The sequence below is a fragment of the Leuciscus leuciscus genome (assembly GCF_965113295.1).
Source record: "Leuciscus leuciscus genome assembly, chromosome: 15".
NCBI classification, from domain to species: Eukaryota; Metazoa; Chordata; class Actinopteri; order Cypriniformes; family Leuciscidae; genus Leuciscus; species Leuciscus leuciscus.
Genome location: NC_138739.1, coordinates 21623241 through 21634196, shown reverse-complemented (window position 1 = coordinate 21634196; position 10956 = coordinate 21623241). Strand labels below are relative to the sequence as shown.

At 36.0% G+C, this 10956-nt stretch overlaps 1 protein-coding gene and 1 long non-coding RNA gene across 3 annotated transcripts; both read right to left on the bottom strand.

Moving 5' to 3' along the window:
- Nucleotides 1–1025: 1025 nt before the first annotated feature.
- On the bottom strand, nt 1026–5415 carry LOC309475683. The gene is made up of 2 exons (XR_014197755.1): nt 5008–5415; nt 1026–4283 (listed from the first exon to the last, which is right to left on the bottom strand). It is a non-coding gene; the product is annotated as an uncharacterized lncRNA (long non-coding RNA).
- A 290-nt stretch (nt 5416–5705) lies between these two features.
- Nucleotides 5706–8869, bottom strand: LOC309475668 (uncharacterized protein). Of its 2 annotated transcripts, none has more exons than XM_082138576.1 (3): nt 8475–8869; nt 7875–8213; nt 5706–7201 (listed from the first exon to the last, which is right to left on the bottom strand). In XM_082138576.1, the coding sequence occupies exons 1-3, from the start codon at nt 8521–8523 to the stop codon at nt 6846–6848; spliced, it is 744 nt and encodes a 247-aa protein (XP_081994702.1). In that variant the 5' UTR covers nt 8524–8869; the 3' UTR covers nt 5706–6845. The 2 variants fall into 2 exon arrangements, with proteins under 2 accessions (XP_081994702.1, XP_081994703.1); XM_082138577.1 differs by having other exon boundaries at nt 7875–8207; nt 8475–8863.
- Nucleotides 8870–10956: the final 2087 nt, after the last annotated feature.

Below are 10956 nucleotides of genomic sequence, written 5' to 3'. Positions count from 1 at the left end.
AGTTTCTCCCAAATCAACAATATCTAAGAAGTTCTTGTATAAATGTTTACTTCATGATATAATACCAAATCATGCTTTATTATGATTTTTATATTTTGTTCAATTTATATTTAAACATTTTATAATAGTGAACGGAGTGGATTCTTATGCTCCATCGCCTTCCCTTTGCCTTATTATATCCTTTTACTCCATGTTTAATCAGCATTTATTCATCAGCATTATCTTTTATGCAGTGATTCAATAGACAGCAATGTTTGTAGAATGTGCTTCGCCGAGCTGTAAAATTGTTACGCGAATAGCTTGTTAAAGGTGCATTGCGCAAGTCTCTGAGTTTTTGCAGAACTATGCCCCCTCTGGCGGCAAGCGAAACTGCAACCAGAGTGTCTTTTGTCACTAGACTAAAGTTTTCTTTTTTTTATCTTACGTGGAGTTTGCGTTGGTGTTTGAAATGAACTACAAGCCGGTCTCTTAGAATCCATCTTCTACGGAGAATGGCGGCGAATACACAAACCTACCATAGCCAGGTGAGCGTGAACGCGCATGACGTCACGCCCAGTCTCAAATTCCGACCCGAATCCCTCTTATTTATTTTACTGTACAGGATTATAGAGACAATCGCAGTGATCAGAGAAGGGCTCATTCAGCCCATCAGGCAATTGTTTAAGCATGTATGGGTTAGAAAACGGGTATTTTTAACATGGAAAGTTGCGCAATGCACCTTTAACTGTAGATTACTGGTTACTACAGTGCGTATAAAACCACGGTGGCGAGCAGGACGAGGCCGGTGGTGGGATCATTGATGAGCGACACCTGTGAGGCGCACCGGTCTCGTATCTCACGGAGGAGTGAAGACAGTGAAGGAGAGGCTAGGCCTGGATTTTATTTGATGTTTTGTTTTTGTCTTTACTTTCGTTTTTGTATTTGTTTATTTTTTATTAAAATCATTGATTGTTCGCCGGTTCCCGCCTCCTCCTTGCCATAACATCTAACCTTGTTACAACCACATTTAAGATTAGATTTGGATCTTCATTTAAGACAGCTTTATTGGGTATACATAGCACTGATACAAGTCACTAAAAACGTAATTGTAATTTAAGTGTAGAAATTTGGAAGCCATAGAAAGAATACATTTATTACAAGCTTTATATTTTGTTTAACTTCGTTCATTTAAAAAGTGTTGTCATTATTAGGCATACACAGCAGTCATATATCATTAAAATTCAGGTCTAATTTATTTGTTGAAACCTGGAAGCCACAGAGATCACACATCATTAATTTATACATTTTGTAATTAAAGACTATATGTATATAATTAAATCATTAATTTTCTCTTTATTCATTAAGTTGCATTATATCAGCATAGTGCATGGCAGTCACAGTCATTCAAGTTTTATTATAATTGGTCAAAGTTGAAAGCCAACATCAATATTGTTTATTTTCTTTAGACAGTATACAATATCACTCAATATTACACAACGCCGCCTATTAAATACTATTACACATTTGCTAGTGGTAATGCTGTTGAGTCGTACCTGTTTTATCAAGATAAAATCAGCATATAGTTCCCAACAAAAGTATTGCCTCTCCTTCATTGATATTCATTAAAAAAAAAACTTTTTTTTTTTGGCTAAAGGTTGCTGGCTTGCCTTCCAATGGCTCTGTTATGGCTGTGTTCTCGTTGCATTTACAATTTTGACCAGCAGGTGTCGCTAGTGTACAGTGTTTCGGGCTCTTTCAATCAACTTCTTTTCTACCATCACTATTATGCTGGGTGTTTTTATTGTTCTGAATGATGGATTGGTTTTGCTATGACATTTACTGGTGTGTAACTCATTTGTTCTGTGACTACAACAATGCATCTCTGTGAAATAGTGATTCTACTCTAAACTAGACCAAAAGAACACAATAGAAAAATATATGTAAATCATAATCCTGCGAGTTTCACAAATATTATTCTGTACAGTTCTACAGCATGAAAAGCAGGGAATGCCAAGAATATACTGTATCGCTGACACTTCAAGTGGGAGGAGCCTGTGCCTCAAGTTAGTGGGGGTAAATTTAGACGTGTGGTTGGGTATGGACCATTTATACAACCCGTTTGAACATGTGGTGCCAAATGAGGTCCAGCTCTACCTTTGTGGATGTAATAGGTGGAGGAAGTTTTGGGTAGGATTAGCATGTGGTTTGGACCATCACTCCACCTTTATTCCCATTTTACCAGTATATCCAGAGAGGGGGAGCTGGACTTTACACTCCACCCATGGCTACGTGCTGCAGTAATACCTGTATAATGAGGGTGGAAAACATTCCAGTGTTCCCGCCTTGGAGAAGAGCCAAACCTGTGGAAACATGTCCTATCACGCAGGAAAACTGCTTTAACTGCTCAAGTGATATTTAGATTAAAGCAAACTAGTTTTAATGTTAACTGGATGGAAGAACTCAATTCATTATTTTTTTTTTGTGTAATTTAGTGTTTGTTATGTTAAAAGCTATCAGGGACTAGATTGTTTTAGGTTTGAGAAAATAGTATAAGAAAAGTGATTTAATAATAAACGCTTCTTAAAGTGAAATGAAATTGTTTATTCTGTTGCATTCCATTCAGTACAACGTTCATGAAATAATGCTGAAATATGGGAAAATACACAAACGCTGACAGTTGTTTTTAAGACAGCTGAAGCACAAGCTCAAGAATCATTTCAGGTCTAGACAGGTTTTCACGCTTCATAGGCAGTTCTTGTAGGATTATGAAGCTGTTATTCAATCCACTTTTTTACAGGTCATAACTGACAATAACACAATAAGATGGCAGTGTGCAAATAAATAACAAAAAAAAAAAAAAAATTTCCATTCTGCTTCAGTAATTCTAAACTGTTTTAATTTCCAGGCCCAGATTTTACATTAGAAATTGTTAATAATACTAAAGTGAAATTAGTAATACTAGAAATACTTGTACTGGTTACGTTATAGTATTACAGTGAGCTTCATATTTATTATTAACATTAAATTTGCTGAATATGACAGGGTTTTCTTCCAAACTGTTTCCCTTACAGTATCTATGATTACAGTAAGGTTAGAAATATTTTTACACTTGCATGCAGCATTGCTTCCCTCTGAACAATATTTGGGTCATGAGCTTCTAGTTGAGAAACACTGCTCTAGTAATTTTAGTAAAAAAAGTAATTTTGCTCATTAGGTCATAATACTTGAGTACACTACTTCATCATCTTCTTTGCATTTCTGTAAGAAAACACAAAAGTAAAATCAGGAACAGTGTTGATGAACAGATGCAAAACTGGAAAAAGAGGTTAATCTTTCAGAGAATAACAAATTACAAGAAATCCATCAAAAACATTGGTCTATCATGATTAATAAAGTTGAAAGTAAGATGCTCTGCACCCAAACTGTAATTTTGCCTGAAATTTCTCTTTCAAGAACAGTGGCATCCGCTCTATAAACCCAAACAAGATGTTCATCCATTCCTGTAAATCTTCCTCAGTGCAACTTTTGATTACACTCTGTAAATCTACTTTAATGCATTCTTTTGTGTGACACAAATGCAGAAGTTCAGAACTTGACTGTTTTTGTGGCTCAGTGTGAATGAATAGTCGTTTTATACTGGAGAGGAAGTTCTGAAAGAGATATTGTGCCTAACAATTGTGTTTCCTATCAAATCAGAATCCAAATCCCTGAATGAGATGGTTCATCATCAAAACTGACAATGACAAAAGAAAAAATGGTAGCAGAACATCTTACAACTGAGATGTCTATGAAAACCAAGTTTTCATGCATCTAGTCAATCTAGAACATACATGACATGATCTGCACACAGAGATATGTGATCATGCAAGTATATGCACACTACGAACATTCAAAGAAACTCACAAATCACAAGATTTTAGATATGATACAGTAAAGCAGCAAAAGACAACAGCAATAAAGTCTTCCTCTGGATGTTCAATCAAAGGGCGTATAACAACATCATTAAAGATACGTATATGATATCAATATCAATTAAGCTTGATAATATTATATTTATGTTAGATAATAGTGATTAGAATAATTGTGTCCTTTCAGATCTTCACTAAACATCTATTTGCAAGTAAATATAAACAGCAAAGGAAACAAAAATTTGTCACCATTCTGTGTCTTTGTTTGGCAAGTGCGAACAGGTGTTTGATGGAACATCCCTTCATAGTAACTTACAGGGACATTTACAACAATGCAAAAACCTATTGACTAACTGCATGATTTTTCAAAACAGATTGTTTTCTTTCTTTTTTGGGCTGATTTGTTAAAGGATAATTCCAGTATTTAGCACTTTGAGTTTCTTTGCTGGTTTGTTTTGGATGAACTAGAGTGGTGGACACAGAAAGTTTGACGATAGGTCCTGTCTCGACTTTTTGACTCGTTTAGAATCGCCTTTGACCGCTTCAGAGTGGCTGGCTACGGGCATGCACAAACGTGTCCTTAAAACAACCCTTAACGTTCGTTTTCAAAACTGTGCAACTCACCAAGTGGTTAGTGGTGTTCGTTGATGTTCCAAAACAAGTAGCGTAGCGAAATATGGCTACATACTTTAGCATTTTGTAAAATCCCATTGATTTCTGTTGGAGGACTCATTGCTCGTTGATATTACTGCGCTTCAGACTCAAATATCGAGCGGAAGTTTATACGCGGTTGTGAGGTATCTGAAAAAAATTGTTCCACTATAGCAAATAACACGGATTGAAATCATACATTGCGCCGATATATTTGTTTTTAATCATCAACGAACATCACTAACCACTCGGTGAGTTGCACAGTTTTGAAAACGAACGTTAAGGGTTGTTTTATGTTTGTGCATGCCCGTAGCCAGCCACTCTGAAGCGGTCAAAGGCGATTCTAAACGAGTCAAAAAGTCGAGACAGGACCCATCGTCAAAATTTCTGTGTCCATAGTTCATCCACAACAAACCAGAAAAGAGTCTCAAAAGTGCTAAATACCGGATCCTTTAATCACAGGTAGAACAGGATCCTTTAATCACAGGTAGAACAGGTTTCTTAACTGTTCAACTGCCGTCTTTTCAGTATGTTGCTTTTGAACAATTTGTCATTCTAATCTATTTCTTTCCAGTCAGATTTGTGAAGATTTGCGGAACTGTAATACAATAGGTGTAACTGAAATAGCCAAACCCTTTTAAGCAGAAAGCGGTGTACTGATTCAGATGAAGTCTTTAAATGAATCACGAGCATTAAATCCAAAATCATCTATAATTCATCTTAACATAGAGCAGAATCTTTGCTTAGGCTATGATAAGAAAGCAAGCACAGACAGGCACTGAGATTTGATTTGTGAATGATCATGAATGATCCATCAATGCACTGGTGTGGAGCTTTACTGCAGGCAGCGAGACACAACGCACACAGCAACACTGTATCTTACCGTATTCTGTACATGACGTGCACAGAATGTTGTTGTAGCATAATGTATTTCTTCAGTTTCAACTGTTTTGATAATAATCACATTTTAACTATCAAAATTATTCATGAAACTGAAATGGTGATTCACAAAAGACTAATTTCAACTTCAGTAATACTTACCACTTGGTGTTGCTTGTTTACGGTTCTTGATGTACCAGAACACACAGAACCCTCCAGAAACTGCAATGGCCAGCAATAACGATAAAACTACCACTGGGATATATGAATGGTGACTCTGTTCTGTAATGAACAAACAGAAAACAGTATGTAGTTTACATTAGTCCTGCCAAACTGAGACACAAAACAGCAGATCAGGGAGATAATTTAATATATTACACAACTGGAGAAACTCTTAAAAATAGTTTAGCTTGACATGATGGTGACCAGTCTTTGTTCAGAGAGTTTTAACACCAGAGGCCAGTTGCATAAACCGTTAAGACTAGTTTTACAAGTAAGCCTGATTTAAGTCCGATCTGCGGGTGATCCACGCTCGCCAATCTTTATGTGTGAAATACTAAACGATGCATCAAAAACACTCGCTGGCCTTTGGTGTCAAGTGTCGCGACGAGCAACAGCCAATGATCAGCTTGTTATCACATTACACAAGCCTTTTGTATTTGTAACCATCGTTGCCAAACCACAATTTTCATTAACATGTTTTACTCACCTACAACTCTCTCTGTAGCACAGACAATCCCAGCTGCCCACGTGTGCTTATCCATCCTTTCACCCATATTATTTTTTTATTTTATTTTTTCGGGGTTCTACACAGATCATTGTGCAAACAACGTGCACCGGCAATTTTGTCCCACCATCGATTTTCAAATAGACAACTACTATTTTGCGTCATTTTCCATTCCACTTCTCGTGTGTGTTTTCGTGACAAAACGTGGTTTGGGGACCGGATAGAGTCGTTGGGTGACAGAGTTGTTGTCAGCTGGTGTAGTGTGTAACCCCCTGTTGCAGATCATTTACGTAGTGTCACGTAGTGTGAACACCACAACGACTTCCAGACTCCAGAGCAAGGCATGTTGTCTAAACAGCACAGCGATCTGCCAACGTTTAAAGTTGTGTAGTGTGAACTAGGCATTCTTCATTAAATTGTTTTCTTTAAGACTGTTCATAACTTTTTTAAGTATGTTAAAAACGTAGATTGGCCAAAATTGATGGCAGAAAGTAAGATTGTCTGCCCCTTGACTAACTCCAAGTGTGGGTCATCCAGACACTGTCTTAACATGATATGTTTATGCAACTGGCCCCAGGCGTTTTAAGTATAATGTAAAACCCAATAGGCAAACAAAAGGTACAGTTTAAAAAAAATACTTGAATATACTGAAATTGTGTTGAGGTTATAGCTCACAAAGATGAACCGACAAAATATTACAATCAATACAGGTCAGAAGAACATAATCTCAGCGTTGACGTACCTTCACATGTGTGACAGTGTTCACTGATATCCAGATGCATGGTCTGCTTGCTGATGGGATTGTTGATCACACAGCTGTAAGTGTTTTTATCCTGATATTCCACCTCCAGAGGTAGAGAGAGACTGATGCTGAGATCAGACACACTGATGCTGGACAATACACTGATTCCTTTGTACCAGGAGAGAGTCACATCACTCACATTCAACACTGAACACACCAGTGAACATCTGGACACTAATGATCTTGATGATGATGATGATGATGATGATGAACAGTTTGAAGAGTTACTGGCAATTACAAGAATGGGTAGAGGAGCTGGAAAACATGAAAATAACATGAAGTCAAGTCAAGTCACCTTCATTTATATTGCGCTTTTAACAATATAGATTGTTTCAAAGCAGCTTTACAGTGATAGGAAATTAAAGTAACAGAGATTGTTTTGGCTTTACAGCAGCTCTAGAATAAAGTTATTGTCCAGCTAAAGTTAGTTATGATTGATTCACTCTCATTGTAAAGATCATTAGTTATTAACTTAGGGCTGCTAACACAACACCGTTTTTCCCGAAAACAGAAAACGTTTAATGTGTTCTGGCTGTTCACTTCACGACAGCAGTGTTTGGTGGCTCGAGAACACACACTGTGAAATAGGTTCCAAGGTGCAAGTTTTGAAAGATTTTGAAAAACGTTATGAAGGCTTTATATCAGAATTATTATCAAAAATCAACAACAAAATAACATGATGCAGATGTTTTCTTGCAAGTCTAATCAAAAAGAAACCAAAAATGTGAATTAAAGGCTGAAAAAAGAGAAATGCCTGCATCTAAACTAAAATACCATTGATCATTTGAACAATTATCGTGCATATCATATCTTATTCATTATTTAAACAATTTGCAAGTAATTTTGGCTGCAATTTTGGGCATTTGAATTATCATTTATCATATCAGAAATGATAGCATTTGTGATATGATTCATACCGTTTACTCACCATAGACAGTAACATTGAATCTCTTGAATGAAGTTCTTCTGCTTGTGATGATCTGTAGTTTATAAAGTCCAGAGTGTTCAGATCTGATGTTTCTGATGGTCAGAGATCCAGTTTGATTGTCCATCTGGAGTTTGTCTCTGAATATTCCATCATTACTGACAGATACAAAGTTTATCTGGTCCCTTTTAAAGATTTCAGCTATTCGAGTGTCTTGAGGTCCAAACATCCACAGTATCTGATCATCTCTCTGTACTTGAACATCAGTGTTTAGAAAGACAGAATCTCCCTCAGTCACTGACACTGACTTCACTTCATCTGAATCACCAAACACACCTGAAACTGATTCAAACAAATGAATGTTCTTTATCATAACAAACAAACAAATAAATAAAGTAGGAAGGCATGTATTATGTTTTATTAAATGAAGTTGAAAAGTTAAATTTGGTGTTTCTACCTGAAACCAAAAAAAAAAAAAGAAAAAAAAAAAAGTTGAATAACAACCCATTTAGAAAGTAGAAATGTATTTATGCGGATTTATAGATTTGTTGTTGGGCTGTTCCAGTCGTGACCGCGCTTTGCATGAGATTAAATCCGACTTACCATTTGTGATCAAAATGTATAGACAGATGAAATCAGTGTTTAAAATCATATTCCTCAAAACATGTCCAAACGATTTCTGATAAACAAAGTCCTCATAGCGCCGTTGAAACAGTTTTTTTAAGCAAAGCACTGTTCAAAACTTCGTGTTTCTCTGAATGTGTCTGTCTGCTGCTCGTGCTCACAGAGGAAGACGAGATGACGTATCATTGCCTGCAGCTGTAGGCTACAGCGCTTATAGAGATTCTGAATTATTTGATCTTAATTTAAAACTATTTAATTTCACCATAAAATTACATGTGTTGAAAAAGCATCTTTGATTATTAAACAATACGGTATATCTAAAATCTAAGAATCTAAAAATCTAGTCAAATGAACAGTTAAATGTTTTTATTTTTATTTTATTTTTTTTATGCAAAAAAAATAGCGTTAAAAAACGTATATTTCAGGCTGGAACGGCTAATGTACGGTCCTAAGCGACTGTTTCTATGGCAACAGAGCTTCTAACGGCAGCAAATTGGCGATTGGCTCTTTTAGAAAGCGGGACTTATTCCGCGATATTTCGCGGTGCACTTATCTAAAGTTTTTGAGTATGCACTTGTTTATTTAAAGTCCCCCTATAGTCAATTTTATCTCTTAAAACTCATCTTTGATAACCAAAATTACATATTTAAAAAATGTTCATGTGACGAGAATATTTTTTTCATGCCTTAAATAGCTTGAATTACTCTACACCCTAGCTTGTTTTAGTAAATGAGGATTCATTAATATACAAATGAGTCCCTGCCTCCACAGTTCAGATTACCTGATCCACTGGGTCAACTAATCTCTACACAATGGAGAGTGGAAATATTGATTTAATTCATATAGCCTAGCCTATAGGCCTATGCTTGAACCAGAAACTGATTCAGAATAAGAAGAGGAAGAGCATTATGAAATTTCACATGGGTTGTCTTAAAGCAGATTAAAACAGCATAAACATATAAACAACATCAAAAAAGTCCCCAAAAAAAAAAAAATTGTAAAAAAAAAAAAAAAAAAGATGTAATCAATATTGACACCTCTATTCATTATTCACACCTCTAGAGATTTTTTGACACATTGGGTTCTGGTAGCCCACTATTTCCTGTTGAGCAATGTACAAACACAAAGTGTTATCTGTATTCATCAGAATTAACAGTGGTGTGTGATTAATGCTGAATATCATTACAATAAATGGTTTCCGGCCTGCCCAAATTTCCATGCAAACATGGATATCATCATAATGTACAGTTATGATATAAAAAAGGAAACAGAAGGTCAAAATAAGAGGAAAGTGTATTATTCTGACCCAGGATATCTGTGTACTCACACTGCCACCTGATGTTTTGGAGATCTAGGCTGAGCATGTAATGAATCTTTAACATCATTCATAGCCTATATTTTGCATGAAGCAAGAGGACATTGATACAATTGACCTGAAAATCTTAAATTATGCAGAAAAAGAGAGAGAGGTTCAAAACTTAAAAATAAATAATTACATATAGTAACGTTTTCAACTCAAACTTATTTGTAGGTCATGAGCTTGAGAACAGAAGTGGCCAAATGCCCAAATGCAGAAACACCAACCACATACATCCCATTATAGACAAGCTTTCATTTAACTGGTGTACATTTACCAAAAACAAAACAAAACCACATGGGTTCAGTGCATGCGAAGACCCCTGTCCTATATAAACCAGACCACAGAAGATCTCGCTCTGACTCTGACACTGAGTGTGTCACAGTGCATGAAGAGCCTCATGTCGATTCCACTCAGAGTTAAAATAGACCATCTGAGGCCTTGAGCGAGTCACTGCAACTGCAGATTATCCTTATATCTCACTGAAAGCGCATGTTTCTCCAGTTGTAAGAACAATGAACTTTAAATGCGTATCGTGGGAATAATTAGAAAAGGTGGCGAGGCAAATCAATTATTTCGGGAACATTCAAATTTCATTCAGCCCTTGAGAAATCTTCTGTTAAAAAACTGTCTTTTACTATCAGCAATTTGATTACAAAATGATCTCGAGTGAATCAAGCTCAAGGACAGTTACTGCATTTCAGCAGCAAAATTACTGTGTTTTTAGTCATAACATTACTTCAAAGTCCTCCTGTCTTAAACTAGTTTTCAGATTAAAAAGTTGTGGGAATAATATTCAAAACATGGATTAAAATCGTTTACTGGATGGCCTGGAGTAAATATGCATGACTATTTACTGTAAATTAAACTCCAAACTGTTAAGTCAGCTTCCGATAATAGCAGGTTACCATGTGGGCTTGTGCATCAACTATGTCAGGTTTTTTTTTTTTTTTTTTTTTTTTGTCTTTTCCATTGACACATGGTTATTTGAACTCTCTATGTCTTTTTTTTTTCTTTTTTTTTTTTACACTGCCTTTGTACACCACAACTTTCAAAACGACATATTAACCATTTTATCATGATGAAAAAGCAGTTCTCTTTTTT

What these genes read in the sequence shown, in the direction of transcription:
- LOC309475668 (XM_082138576.1), bottom strand. Translation starts at nt 8,523, where the DNA reads ATGATTTTAAACACTGATTTCATCTGTCTATACATTTTGATCACAAAT. An exon ending in ATACATTTTGATCACAAATG is followed by an intron (nt 8,214 to 8,474) that starts GTAAGTCGGATT and finishes TGTTTGAATCAG; the next exon opens with TTTCAGGTGTGTTTGGTGAT. An exon ending in ATTCAATGTTACTGTCTATG is followed by an intron (nt 7,202 to 7,874) that starts GTGAGTAAACGG and finishes CATGTTTTCCAG; the next exon opens with CTCCTCTACCCATTCTTGTA.